The sequence below is a fragment of the Sycon ciliatum genome, chromosome 8 (genome assembly GCF_964019385.1).
Source record: "Sycon ciliatum chromosome 8, ocSycCili1.1, whole genome shotgun sequence".
Taxonomy (NCBI): Eukaryota; Metazoa; Porifera; class Calcarea; order Leucosolenida; family Sycettidae; genus Sycon; species Sycon ciliatum.
This window is the reverse complement of record NC_088650.1, coordinates 26853466-26868537: the sequence shown is the minus strand read 5'-3', so window position 1 is coordinate 26868537 and position 15072 is coordinate 26853466. Positions and strand designations below refer to the sequence as shown.

Here is a 15072-nt window from a genome sequence, read left to right as displayed (position 1 = left end):
GTATAATCAAAGATTCCGTTCAAGGCAGCTGCCATGGTGTGTACCTTACCACCTTTAACACACGTTGTCAGTCCGCTCATTGACTAGCAGGAAATCGTTTGTAGCAGGAGTACTCTTGTTTGTAGTGAGGATCAATCTACAAAACACTATTGGTAAAAACAATCCAGAGTCACCTCGATGGAGACGGACAGTTCCTACGAGACCTGCCTGTCGACATCAGGGTCAAGTGGCAAGTCATTTAGCCGTTACGCACGACAATCTCAGGAACACCAGTCATGTCCTCCTCCGACGAACCAGCTACTGTATGTTACTTCAGAACTCAGAACGACACAATTATACAAACAGAATGAAAAATACTTCATCGACGGTGTGACTTTGCGTTTCGCTTCGTGTTTCTTTGTGTTTCTCTTGACAATCTAGCAAAATTGAGCCATTCGCATGAAAATGTCTGGTTACGTCAGCGAAACCCGCTGATTTTCCCCATTTTTCAAGCGCTGAATGGCGCAAAAACTGTGAAATCACGGCAACGAAATAGTGTTCGACGAGCGAACAAACCTCCTTGCACAGGCATTGGTGCACAGCTTCGGGACGGCCAAGTTCTCAAATCGTCCTCTAGAGACCCTTACCTACCTCTGTGCGAAGTTTCAAGTCCTCCCTCTGAAGTGGCATACCCCGAAAATAAAAAGCATCCTACAGATTTCAGCTCCCGGACTACAAAGGACTATAAACAGTTCGGTCCGCAGATCGAGAGTCAGCGACTCAGTACATGTAGATCTAGAGAGTGCAGTACTCAGCCAGTACTGGCAGTAGAGACTAGAGCCGAGGATAGAGCTAGCTAGCTACCGTCCGAACCAGGGAGTCGTCGTCGACTCCCTGGTCCGTAGTTGCTGCTGCTGAGGAGTTCCGGCCGTGTGGTGATGACCCCCCAATGATGACAGAGCAAACGGCCAGTGTGCACAGAAGCCATTCGATGATGACTTCTTGATTCTTGCTTTTCAAACGCTCAAGAGGTCTCTTGAAAGTAACTTTAGTTTCAGCGCAGTCGTCTATCGCGCAGTCTCTTGCCTAGCCTGGCCAGCCAGACCTGGGAAACATCTTCATTGAGTGCTTTCGAATTCCAGTGTTCAAGAGTTCAACTTCAAGCAAAAATGAATCAATCATTCTTCGCATTGCAACTAACAGGCGATGACTGCCTCAGCCACTGTTCCGTACACACAGCATTTCCGCAAGTGTGCGCCGGCTATGACTTGCCACTTCTGCACGTAGTTCCAGTTTCAGACCCTCGTGGAGATCGAGAGAAGACCGAGTTAGAGGAGAAGTGCTCCACACTTCACTCTCAAATCCCAACATTTGTTGGGCGGAGAACGTTGGAACTTGGCACATTTGGGAAACGTTTTGTTTCACGAACTCCTGTGGTGGAAAGCTGGCGAAGAAGACACCACCATCGCAAACAACATGGCAGGTGCGCTTCAAGAAGCGCTTGCCGGCCTTCTCTTCGTCCTGACGCTAACCTTTAGCGGGTGTCAAGCGAACGGCGCCTTGGTATCCTGCGCTGATCCTGAGGCGGCTGCTAACACGACATGTCCGACCGGCTACAACTGCACGCTACCTGACTCGATACTGATTACGTTCGGCATTCAGGGCCGCTGTGCTTCCCTGGACCTTTGCGGCACTGTGGCGCAGCTCACTCCCTTAGAGGTGGAAATCGGAACAATGGTAAGACATGTGTGCCTCGCGGTCGCAATGTTGAAATATGTCCCTTTTGAGTTTTGTTTTCTTCTTTGAAAGGCCGATCGCCAACGACAGCGACAACGCAGCGAGAGATCATTCGACAAAAGTCTCCTTGGAGACAAAAATCCTGTCAAGTGTATCACGTTTAGAAAGGGGACACCCGCTTCAGGCTCTTCATCAGCAATCTGTTGAACGTTTTCCACAGAGATCACTGTCATACCTTTATCGCCATCGTCTTCGACCTACAAGCACAACGGTCTAGACAGACTATCAACTCCAGTTGTTGTGGTTCGGAAATAATCGGAATCCTAAGGATCATCATCGAAGTGCTAGTAGCGTCTTGTATATTGCACTTGTACATGAGCAAACGAAGTGAGCGGGTGTGGAGAAAACGACGTTACGTTGGTTATAGAACAACGGAAGGAGATCGCCTAGTGCTGTCCAACTGTGCGGGTCATCGATAACAGAGAGATATAGGTGTAAGAACGACACGCAAGGATTCATGTAGATCTAACAGCAGAGCGACGCCATGAGGAGAAGACGATTGTGGCACAGTGCATTGATATTCCGCGAGCCGCCTACGCTAACGGGTTGTGCGCAAAGGCACACACCTCAATCCTCGGCTCATGTCCTAATCCCTCGCTGTACATGTCCTAATCCCTCGCTGTACATGTGTTAGCATCACTTCAGTGTATTCAGTTAGTGTACTTTTCAAGTAATTAGTTGATAGCAATACTGCACAAAAATGAACACACACAGCCAGGGAATGAGGATGTGTTTTGGGAAGTATCCTGGTTCCCTACAACTGGCTGGGGAACATTTGGGACCAATGCAAGTTAGTTTACTTGATCAACTAACTGATCTGTGAGAGGGGTCCATCCTTGAACTTGGAAGTGCAGTGTGCTCATGATAACACCACCCTGGCAACACACAGTTCAGGGTGGTAAAATAACAACTCTCTGCCCTCCGCCTAACGCATGAAAGTATCAGTGCATGACTACAATCAGTTCATTCTTGCAAAACTTACACCCTAACGTCATTGTGGTGTATTGCACGACTAGTGGTAGATATTGTGAAAATGTGCATGACCTCCATAGAGTAGTATATAGTGACCATGATTATAGTGACTTGTGCAACTCTTCCTTGCCACTTTGGATGCCGGAATAGCCAAAAGATAGAGAGTTTGGCCAGGTTTTACGAAATAGGAACTGGTAAACGATGTATAGAGAAGCAGATCCAAAATCCAGGTTTTCAATCACCAGGCGATTCTGTTATCCTATCCTGGATTTTGAGAAGATAGGATCGAGGAAATAGGGCTATAGTATGCTTAATCTGCTTTTCCAGACCTTTTGCCGTCCAAAATTTGTAAAATCTGGCCGAAACTCTAACGCCCTGGCCTTGGACTTTTTCGGCCCGTGAAATGTGGCAATGAAGAAGTGCTCGTACAGTAGCTGTTATCCTCACTATAATAGTACCTGGCAATATTATTATGTGCAAGAGATACCAACTGGCAGGGTTTTTTTTAGGAGTCCTGCTAAACCTCCTCGGAACTGGTGAGACTCTCGCTGCTCAGCCTTGGTTGGTTCTATTCACACCTGGCATCGCGTGACACACTGGATTACAGACCCCAAATGCTACCTTCACTGCTGATTTGCTGATACTTATTTCATTCTTTCTTCTAACGCTGCTGAGAACTCTACGGAACTGGCCATGATTAAAGAAGGATAGCCTTACAAAGAATTTAACTTGTGTTGTGCGCTCTCCGAGTATCTTCACTCAATGGCGGGGTGTACGGGGACACACTTCGCAAGTATACCCTGAAAGCAGCCAGGTCATTTAAAGCTTGTTATGCCCCCGGCACATTGGTTTTGCTTAGTGTTGGGACGCAGTGTATTTTATGTTTGTACACAGTGTATTTCATGTTGTTGTTGTTGCTGTTGCTGTTGCTGTTGCTGTTGCTGTTGCTGTTGCTGTTGCTGTTGTTGTTGTTGTTGCTGCTGCTGCTGTTGCTGCTGCTGCTGCTGCTGCTGCTGCTGTTGCTGTTGCTGTTGCTGCTGCTGCTGTTGTTGTTGTTGTCTTGCAGGTTGAAGTAGTTGGCGATGCATCTATCAGCTTCCAGACTGGCGGTATGCTGGATATCTTCCTGGTTTCCAGTGCAGAGGCCTGGCTAAGCTGTAATGTAACCGGGGCACAGTTCATTGTGGATCAAGGTAGGTGATGACGTCATGACGGTCATTATTATGACATCATGAGTCACAGAGTCACAGTGCACGTTTCATGCTGTCATCATGACAATGTCACATTCACATGATGTCATGTTGACACTGTCACATTCCCATGATGTCATGATGACACTGTCACATTCCCATGATGTCATGATGACAATGTCACATTCACATGATGTCATGATGACAATGTCACGATGATTCCATTATCATCATGACAATGTTATCATTGAAACGTTCTGTGGGCGGCGCGTGCATGCTGTAGCCCACATGACGTGAGGGCAGCATACCATGGATGAGGCGAATGGTTTTGTGTGCATCAGATCTGTCCACCAGTACGGCATCAGGAACTGCACGTGAACTTTTGAGGGTGGCGGTGTTTCTACAGATGTGTTAATGCAAACTGACTGGTTGACTCTCACAGGCTACCTTAAACGGAATGCATCCGTACAGTGTCACGTCAGCGTTCAGTGCTCGTCACAACATTATTGTAGTAAAATCGGAGTAAACGCTTGTTCTGCTTGCCTGTTCTTTAGACCTGCTTGCTCCATCCGTGCGCATCGATCAGTACCTGTCGGCCGGCCCCAACTACCTGGTCGCCTCCGCCAACCGCAACACGCTGCAGTCGGAGTGCCGCTTTGGCCAGCGCATCAACGTCACGCTGACCACGCGCTGCAGGACCAGCGCTGGGGGACCGGTGTGCTCGGGGAGGGCACCGTGCGTTGTCGGCGCAGGCTCTGTCAACTGCGAGTGCCCCGTGGGTTACACGGGTGAACAGTGCGAGGAAATCAACGAATGCTACGCGGATATTCTCGGCCAGTCGCCGTGCCTGAACTCTGGACAGTGCCAGGACGGCAACTGCTCCTTCACGTGCGATTGTCCGCCAACTTACACTGGACCAATGTAAGGTTTCAACTTACACTGGACCAATGTAAGGTTTCAGGCTTTGAGCAAACAAAACTGACAAGGATATTGAGACATTCGACATTCGACGACCTGACACCGTCGAATGTCTCAATATCCTTGTCAGTCTGTGCCATGTTGTTGCACTATCTGACTGTATAAGATCTCGTTACCTTGGTGGACTGTTGGTCATAACTCGTAACTTGTTGGTCCTTTCTGTTTACTAGGGATAGTGTCAGGGTTAGGGATAGGGTCAGGGTTAGGGTTAGGGTTAGGGTCAGGGTCAGGGTTAGGGTTAGGGTTAGGGTTAGGGTTAGGGTTAGGGTTAGGGTTAGGGTTAGGGTTAGGGTCAGGGTCAGGGTCAGGGTCAGGGTCAGGGTTAGGGTTAGGGTTAGGGCCCAGTTACTTAGGTTTAGGGTCACGGTTAGTGCGTGGTATATGCTAAGGTCATGCGTTAGGGTTAGGGTTAGTGCGTGGTATATGCTAAGGTCATGCGTTTAGGCTCAAGAGGTGCAGGCCGGTATACACTGTAGTTCTAGTCAACGGACTGACTGTCGGTGTTACGTCATTGTACATAATCTACTAGAGGTGAAAAGACGCTACATACATGGAATGCAGAGCTGCGAGTTTAGCAGCGAGATGGGCCTGGAAGCGGTGATAGGTTACGAAACCGATGAATTTACGGAGCTTGCGGATACTATCTGGTTTTGGAAAGTCGCGGATGGCGGCCTGGCGAGCGTCGAGCGAACGAATACCATGGGTAGGGTCAAGGTTAGGGGTACGGGTAAGGTCAGGACTAGTGTTAGGGTCAGGGTTAGGGGAACGGTTAAGGTCAGGATTAGGGAGGGTTAGAAGAGCCACTTTACGACTTACGAAATGCAATCAAAACCACTTCAAAACCACTTGAAAGGTCACCTCCAGGGTCAACTTTGGTCTAGAACCCCCCCCCCCCCGTATTACCGCTAATTCTAGTGTGGGTGTATGTGGGTGTGGGTGTGGGTGTGGGTATGGGTATTTGTGTTTGTGTGTGTGTGTATGTGTGTGGGTGTGGGTGTGACTCTATCTCATTTGCCTGCTGCCTATCGCGCACGTGCGTTATTTTTCTCCTCACAATCACTTTCAGCTGCGAGACGGCAATCGATCCATGTTTAGGTTTCACAGCCTGTCAGAACGGAGGAACGTGTTATGTCGGAGTGAACGGCCCGGCCTGCCAGTGCCCTCTCGATTTCACAGGTCAGTGGTTCTTATGCCCAGGTCAGTGGTGCTAATGCCCAGGTCAGTGGTGCTAATGCCCAGGTCAGTGGTGCTAATGCCCAGGTCAGTGGTGCAGTGGTGCTAATGCCCAGGTCAGTGGTGCTAATGCCCAGGTCAGTGGTGCTAATGCCCAGGTCAGTGGTGCTAATGCCCAGGTCAGTGGTGCTAATGCCCAGGTCAGTGGTGCTAATGCCCAGGTCAGTGGTGCTAATGCCCAGGTCAGTGGTGCTAATGCCCAGGTCAGTGGTGCTAATGCCCAGGTCAGTGGTGCTAATGCCCAGGTCAGTGGTGCTAATGCCCAGGTCAGTGGTGCTAATGCCCAGGTCAGTGGTGCTAATGCCCAGGTCAGTGGTGCTAATGCCCAGGTCAGTGGTGCTAATGCCCAGGTCAGTGGTGCTAATGTCCAGGTCAGTGGTGCTAATGTCCTATTTTCCGGAGTTTAACCCTTTAACCTTTTACCGGTCTACCATAAGCGAACCGATACTATAGTATCGGTACGTTTGGCCCTCATTTTTTTGGGGTCTTGTTGCTAGGAGACAGCTAAAATGGCGCTCTATGCGTAGCTGAGGTCCAAGGCTTTCTGACGATGTACAAAACAACCATGCTTACCATACAAATTTTTGCCGTATCGATCGACTGAAGTTTGTTGAAATTGGAAAAGACGACCATCCGCCATCCGTGCATTTAGAGAATGCGAGTGCATCTCTTGGGGCCGTGTTTGACAAGCGTTCTGAGAGCAGTAACACCACCAGTCCAGCCTGGATCTCCCGGGAGGTTTTGCAGTGTAGTGTGTTGAGAAAAAAAGCTCCGTTGAGTCCTGCTAGTTCAAAAATATATCGTCCACGAATGAAGAAACAAAATTCTCCAAACAGAGAGGAAGCCTTCTTGCTGCCGACACGGCGACAGCGACTGTCACAAGGACTCGTCAGGTGTGATCAGCTGATTCGCCTGGCCGTGAGAATCACGGCATGCGTAAGCTCGCGCCTGAGTGCTCATCTGAGCGAGAGTGAATCTGACGCGAGCAGCGCTGAGATGAACAAACCGAAGCTGCGATGTCGTGGAATGGGAATTGCTGCTGCTGGCGTATCGCCGATGGCGAGGTGTTGGTGTTCAATGGCGGTATTGTAGAGAGCCTACATTTCTTGTAAAGACGTAGCCCTTACCTGATTGTTTATCGTACGACTTCAGCTCCATCACGAACTTGGTATGCCCTTCGTGCTGTGATATTCGTGTATTTCATTCGCAATGGTATTTTCTCTCAACTTGAAGGGCTACCATGGGCCCTATCCTTGCTTGGACCTAGTCATATTTGAATTTTCTGGACGCGTTCAGGCATACAGATTTTGAAAATATATGGTTTACCCTTACCTACATCACATGGTTCTTGAGTTATTGCTGGTAGTATGTACATGTATTTGCGTGACCACCCCTCACATACATTGAGTTAGACCGGCAAAGGGTTAAGAGCCACAGGAAATGTTCAAAAATCTGCATTTTTTCGTGTTCCTCGGCATGATCATAGCTTCAGTTCTACTCAGTCAATCCTCACAATCTAGGGCTTCCTGGAACGGTCTCTGCGAGAGGAAGAAAATGAGGTCGATCATGATAGCCAGCACACCGTCTATCTAGCGCTAGATTGCAGCGACAGTACGAAAAATGCCCCAAATGCGTCCAATTGCGTCCCGCTCCAGATATTTCATTCTACTCGATCGTGGAGTTCCAATTTTTTGCTGTGTACTCTTGACAATATCAACAGTGAAACCCGTGCAAATTCGAGTAAACCAGCGTGACGAAAAGTCTCAAAAATCTCAATACTAAAGTTGCACTGCACGCTTTTGAAATTGCCGCGATCGCGGCTCAACTTACGAGTGATTTATCTCGGGAACCGTTGCTCGCAGCGCTTCGCGGATTGTTTCTCCCGACAGGTGAGAGTTTTCTCTTCGCCCTGGATATTTCGATCGATGGATTTGAGCGAGATTGGACTGAGTTACGATCTTTTGAAGTTTTGCATTTGAATGCGTCGTTTACGACGCATTCAAGTATGGGGCGGCTCTTAAAGGGTTAAGCCGCACTTTAAACACCAGTATTTCACCCAAAAAAGTCTTAGTGCGGCTTTTACTAAGATTGACAAATGGATGGTGGTAAATAGGGTAGATGTCTGTCTTTCATGACAAAAAAATCTGGGTACGGCTTGTACTCCAGAAACTATGGTACTTACCAGTGGATCATAGCACCCGTCCCATTGCGCGAAATCGCGCATCTATGAGCGACATCCACATAAACTGCTGGGACCATGGTTGTGTACTCGAAACTCATTCTGAGCACCCTTTTTTCTTCATTTAATCAGCCGTTTTTTTGCAAAGAGTCCTCGATTTTTTTGATCGATCGTTCTTCGAGGAAAGTGAACAATCGATCAACTGGGCTGAGGACGAATGCGTCTGGTTGGAGTTCTTGCGTGGCACAGGATGACCAGACACACATATAGATACATTGTGACGATCCGATCTACACAGCGTTTCCTAATACCGCACGCACGACGGTAAGTACAATTCATGTGATTTCAAATTGTTTGTGATCTGCAACGTCGCGAGCAGAACGGAAATACAGCAACAGCACGACAACCGTTATACCAGGCAGTAACCAACAGTCACCTCCATCACATTCTCCAGATCAGACGGCAAGCGAGGCAGTGAACATGAAGAAATAAAGTATGAAAGAATGAAAAGTCAATAATTCAAAAAATCTCAGAAACGTTGAACGTAAAAAAAACACTGAAAACAAGGAAAGTGACTTACTTTGATGGCAAAACACAAAGTGAATGTTCCGGGCTCGTATGAACCTGGCTCTTGCAGAATCAGCCACACAGTGGAACCCTGTGTTTGATTCCACAAGCGATGGCTACCTGCTCCTCACCGACCAGCCTCCATGACGGTGGTAAAGTCACCAAAAATACGAAATTTGAACATATTGTGCATGCATGCAATAGAAAATGTGTGCTGAGTACGTCGAGTGGCCATTCCAAAAGTACAAAGCCATTGCGCAAGCTGCGACGCTGAAATCTCGTCCAATGGTAGGCAGGGCGACCCAGAGCTGGAAAGTGTAAGCGATGGCATGCTACACTCCCCCGTATGCCCTTGACAGTACGATTTGAGGCATGGAGTAGTGATATACCAGTATCTTACTACTCCCTGATACCAAATGCATGGGCGTCTTCATCTTCATCCCGCAGATCGAAAATGTGCAGGTGTCGCGTGATTTCGCGCAATGATTTGTCGCGCCCTTATAACCATTTTGAGGGGGTGATAGTAGGGGTAGAGGTGGGGGGGGGGGGGGGAGGGGGGCTGCCATACACAGGTTACACTGTATCTCGAGAGCTGGAAATACCACCCTAGACTTACTCTTCAGAACATTTATACTTGAAGGCCGTCCAGTTCTGTTTATGAAGTTGCTTCTCCAGAAGACTTGCTGATTCTCGTACCCTTCTTTGCTCTAAGTCTCTATTCATTCTTTTCCTTGCTAACCTTCCTAATCATTACTTGGCCAGAGAGCTTTCCAAGGACTTTGGTATTTTTTGCTTAGAAGCTCTCCTCCATCCGTTCATTCTACATGTATGTGCGATGTGTGTTGTGTTCCTGCTCACTCAGGCCAATACTGCGAGACTCGGCTGCTCACGTGCCGCACAGTGCGTTACTTTGGCAACACGACGTGCCCGCCCGATCGCACATGCCCGACCGGAGTGGTCAGCACCACGTGGGGATTGGAGAATGTCTGTCAGGACATACAACTCTGTCCCAACAGTCCTGAACAGGTACAACTCACCGTTTTGTTCTGTTACCATCTGATATGACATGAGTTACTACTTATCAAGCAGCAGTCTCTTCGTCAGCCTGTTTGAGACACTCGCTTCAAGTAATGTGCAAGCTTTACGGGAGACCTGGAACAGCTTTATGAGTGAGACTATTGTGCTCACTATTTTATCTGACATATCATTGTTGTCCTGTTTTTGTTGATGTAGAACCCAGTCGTCCTTCGCTACGAAGCCAACGTGGTCCTGCTTGTGTCGCAGAACAATGCCTCGGCCATCACCAACCAAGACATTCATCTATTTGAGGTACGCCGCGCACAAGCACTTCACACCGCACGCCGCACACATCACACTACAATGACTGCGTTGCACTTCAGTCAGTATTGATTGGACAAGACCATCACCTCTCAGCCTGCCATATAGAGCGGTTTCACATCAGTTTGTCATGTGACTAAATTTGTGCAGAACGTGATCATGGCATGTAAACAGTGGAGCCAACATGGCCGACATCACATGACCCATAGTGCAGGGGTTGAGTGGAGTTGGAATCAACATGGCTGTCCTGTATGGTCATGTGATAGATATGAAACCACTCCCGGATGATACATATTTCCAGGGCAAAGGCATTGCAATACCATGTGTTTACTGAGTTGGACACAAATCAAGTATGCCAGGGTGTTCACATGCGCACAGCTTCACACTCGACTCGTCACAATTGTGTGGCAACCGATTCGTTAGCAGCAGCATTTTTTCTGGATTTGATGTGTTTGCTCAGATCTCCTATGGTTTGTTTAGCTACGCCGTGTAATGTCTAAGTACTCCCTGTGTGTGTGTGTGTGTGTGTGTGTGTGTGTGTGTCTCTCTCTCTCTCTCTCTCTCTCTCTCTCTCTCTCTCTCTCTCTCTCTCTCTCTCTCTCTCTCTCTCCTCTCTCTCTCTCTCTCTCCCTCTCTCTCCCTCTTTGTCTCTATGATACACATGCTTGCACTCACTAGGTCAACGCAGAGGGCTATGCCAACTGCGACATCACCGGAGGGCGTCCGATCACACCCCAGCCAACACAGGTGTACCCGGTCGTAGTGGAGGGCCTGACTCCCGGTCTGCACTACCTGATATCGGTGCGGGACCCTAACCTGCCGCAGCTGGAGTGCGAGAGAGGATGGCGACAGCGTGTGAACGTGTCCGGCCAGTGCATGTAAGTGAACACCGTCATAACCATTAAAAAAAAATGCTATTGTGGTGGAGAGGGGGAGGGGGGGGGGGGGGGTTGTCAAAATACTGTGAAACTTCAATACTGTAAGTGAACAAATATTCGACGCATATTTATTTTCGGCTATTTTTGACCTGGCCATGTTTGGCCGAAAAAAATTTGCTGCCGAAATTTTGTTTTACAAGGTTCGGTGTGACAGTATAATTATGCAAGCGGAAGCAGTATAGGCCGAACATTTTGATGCGGCCGAAATGGGTTTTAGTCCTGGAGGCCGAAATTTGAATGGGCCGAATATTTGTGGACTTACAGTAACACACCTGCATATGTATAGCCTAGGTACGGTATACCCAATGTCTGATGGCTGGTAACCTTTGAAGCAGCAAAATGCTGGGTCCTCGCGCTTAAGGGTGGTCGCGACAAGGGGCTTTGACACGGAGGCAAAGTCGCCGATACAAAGCGGTGGTAGTGTAGTGTCTGCCAACTTGCACGTGTCTGAAGCACTTTGAACTTTTATCAGAAAGTGTTACAAGCTGACAGCACTATTGGGAGGAATACAAGCTCTTAGGCTTCACAACTCTTTACTTCACAATTCCACACAGAACTGGAAGAGAAGCATGGGATTATATAGGCCAGAGAGTGCAGATAGGCTGGTGGTGAGAGCAAGGAAAGCAGTAGGGCAACAGGACTAGAAACAGTGTGGGAGGAAGAATGGATCTAAGGAGCGAGCAACAGTTACGCAACACGAGCAACCATTTCACAACAGGAATGACATCTAAAACTGTGTAGGGAAAGGTAGGTGAATTGTAGGGCGCGCAATTGGGCGTGATGGATACCGGGAAACACAGCTGTTCCAAGAAGCATGTGGATACTACAGTAGCACCCACAGAAATCCAAGAATGCGCCGGGACATCAGCCTTTGATTGCGGCTCAGAGCAAGACACAATCGCGGCGACCTTGGCAGGAGCAGTGTGCACTCCCTTGTCGCACACAATGTGGCCGAGGAACTCACCTTCGGGACGGAAAAGAAAGTGCTTTGACAGCTACAGGCGGAGCTTGGTGGAGCATAGTCAGGAGAACATCTGTCTGAGATGGCAGAGGTGCTCTTGACAGGTCCTGGCGAACACGCTAATGTCATCGAGATAGACGAGGCATATCTACCATTGCAAACCACGGAGTACAGCACCCATGACGCCCTAATTGTTCCGTACACTCCGGTCTTCTTGGCCTCCAGGTATTCAGGCAGCTCAACGCTAGAACACAAGTTCTCCATGTGTACGTTGTCGCCTTTGTCGAAATATAATGGAATTAATAAATGGACAACTACGACACCAGATTTGCCGACTTTCTCAACTAAGCCAGGCTGATAGGCATGACCGTCTCGGCCAATATAAACAAAAAAGTTTGACTCAACTTCGGGGCAGAAAAGGAAGCACTTTGACGGGTTCAGACCGTCTTAGACTGCTGAGGTGCTCTTGAAAGATCCTGGCGAACACGATATTGCCATCACAATAGACGAGGCATCCAGCTCAGTCGGTAGAGCATGAGACTCTTAATCTCAGGGTCGTGTGGTTCAGAACCGCTATTTGGAGCCAAATGTTAACTCCGGGCTTCGCTCAGTCGATAGAGCAAGAGGGAACAGGTAACAAGTAGCATCTAGCATGAAACCAAGATGCAGGGAACTGATCTGGAATTGATCGGTAGGAAACTCATCTGTCGGAAACTAAGAACGCAGCAGCTTTTATAGGGTGAGAACGTAGAGCAGAGAGAAGTATGAAGAGAGGGCAACTAGGTACGTGTGTGGGCAGAAGAAAGCAGGAGAACAGCAGGACAAGGACCAGTGTAGGGGGAAGAATGGACCTAAGTCGCGAGCAACTGGTGGGGCAACAGGAATGATATCTATTATGCCATTGCCACCCACGGAGTACAGCACCCATGAGGAGCTGGAAGGAACTTGGACCATTACAGACTCCAAATGCCATGACGTTAAAGTGATAGTGGCCATCTGGCGTGGAGAAAGCAGTTTTCTCGCGGTCAGCGACGTTCATGGGCAACTGATGGTAGGCAGAGCAAAGGTCAAGCGTGGAGAAGTAGCGGGCTCCACCCAGAGCATCTAACGTATCATCGACCCGAGGCAATGAGTACGGATCCTTTACCGTGACATCGTTCAGACGGCGATAGTCGACACAAAAAAACATCGACACGTTCTTCTTGGCGACTAGGACTATTAGAGCTGACCAAGGACTAGTGGACTCTTCAATAACCCCTTGATCGAGCATGTCAGGCACAATACGGCGAGCTGTCTCTCGAGACGCCCAAGGCAGCTTGCGGGCAGGCAGAGAGACAGGACGAGCAGTCCCAGCGTCAATCGAATGACTCATGAGGCGGGTACAGCCTCTAACTCCTGGGAGTTAAGAATGGTCATTGCGGAGCACAGTGGTCACAGCACCTTATGTTGTGGCTGTTCAATAGACCAATCCCGAAAAGATTGTCTGGGTTCGAAAGGGGGCATGTCAACTGAGAGTACACTGTACAACACATACATGGCACTACCTGATCAGCATGCGGCACAGGACGTGTTTGATAGTTCGCGTGTGAATGCGAGGGTAAGTACACGGCTTTCTCGTTAGTTGCATGCAAGAGAGACGATGCGACAGAAAGCAAAGCCCTTTGTAGTTTTCTCTCTCGCACTGGTAATGGTCTGCTGTTGGAGTTGAAATGCTAAGACATAATCCTTGTTTTGCTCTTCTGTGTAGTGCGAAGAGGTCAACGAACATGTAGAGCTCACTTTGATGAAGTAGGCAAGGCTGTGAGCGCTGTGGCTCAAAGCGATAGGCCCTAAATCTTACGAGATATTTCGAGTGCTATTGTTTGTTGCGAGCGCTTCGTCTTCGATGAGTTCTGCCTCTTTCCTGGCAGCTGCCCTCCTATAGGACCAACCACGAAGTGACTGTACTCATCTGCAGCCGATCAGTGTTATATTGTACAAGAAGATATCGTTTTCGCCAAGCCAGTGCCCCGCCAAAGACCATCGCCGTGTCACACCGTCGGAACGAGTTCATGATGAGAAACATCATTCGCGCGAGCGTGATGAAGAACTATTTCGAAAGACAACATAGTCTTTACCCCCAAGACGACAACTATGCGCACGTCCTGCAAGGGGAGAATGTCACCAGCGACATCAACGAAGACGACGGCAGTATTTCGGAAACCTGGAGTCAGCGGAGGTCGTCAAGCTCCTCCGCGACCCGGTACATGTACAATAGGTGACATGTCGACACGAGCTTGCGGCAACACAGCATACACTGTAGTAATATTGCGAGAGTTTGCGGAAGGAGTCCAAGTCGGGAAATCCATCAGCTCCAAAAGCTACCTGTAGGTGGGCGATGAGAGTCCAGCTTCAGACTACAACAGTCAGGACTTGTAAATACTAAAATAGTTGAACTTTGTGAAGCGGCAGATCGAGTTAGTTAGCTGAAATCGTAGCCTGTTGCAGTATGTCGGCGCTAGGTAGCTTGCATTTTTTACGGAGAGTCCATCGCCACGCGAATGTTTCTCTCCTCACCGAGAGCTTGCTGGCCTCCAAACTCCGTCAGGGTCTGCCTAAGGTACCGAAGGTCCTTTGACTAGCTGCTGGCAGGACTCCATCAAATCCTTTAGCTTCAGCTCGGCGAGCAAAAGTCTCTCTCTCCTCCGCCATGAGCTGACACACACAAACTGAATACAAAACGATGCACTTCACACGTGCTGGCTTGCACGCGTGCCCCCTTTCACGAACCCAGACAATCTTTTCGGGATTGGTCTATTGCCTCTCCAGTGCGTATCACCTATAAGATTGGCGGCTATAGTCATCAACTTCCTAAATTCATTTTCATTTGCCTTAACTATATGTAAGTACACAACAGAGAGGTTCCAGGCTGTCCAAGAGAGGTTCTAGGCTGTCCAAGAG

The 15072-nt window shown here is 48.7% G+C and overlaps 1 protein-coding gene across 1 annotated transcript in view; it reads left to right on the top strand.

Annotated features, from left to right (window-relative positions):
• Window positions 1-1244: 1244 nt before the first annotated feature.
• LOC135822532 (protein eyes shut homolog) overlaps window positions 1245-15072 on the top strand; it is a 53686-nt gene continuing 39858 nt past the window's right edge. The window contains exons 1-7 of the mRNA XM_065335321.1: window positions 1245-1716; window positions 3815-3941; window positions 4493-4859; window positions 5983-6092; window positions 9758-9921; window positions 10129-10224; window positions 10912-11111. Coding sequence (XP_065191393.1) covers window positions 1456-1716; window positions 3815-3941; window positions 4493-4859; window positions 5983-6092; window positions 9758-9921; window positions 10129-10224; window positions 10912-11111 — 1325 coding nt within the window. The 5' untranslated portion in view covers window positions 1245-1455. The remainder of the gene's footprint in view (window positions 1717-3814; window positions 3942-4492; window positions 4860-5982; window positions 6093-9757; window positions 9922-10128; window positions 10225-10911; window positions 11112-15072) is intronic.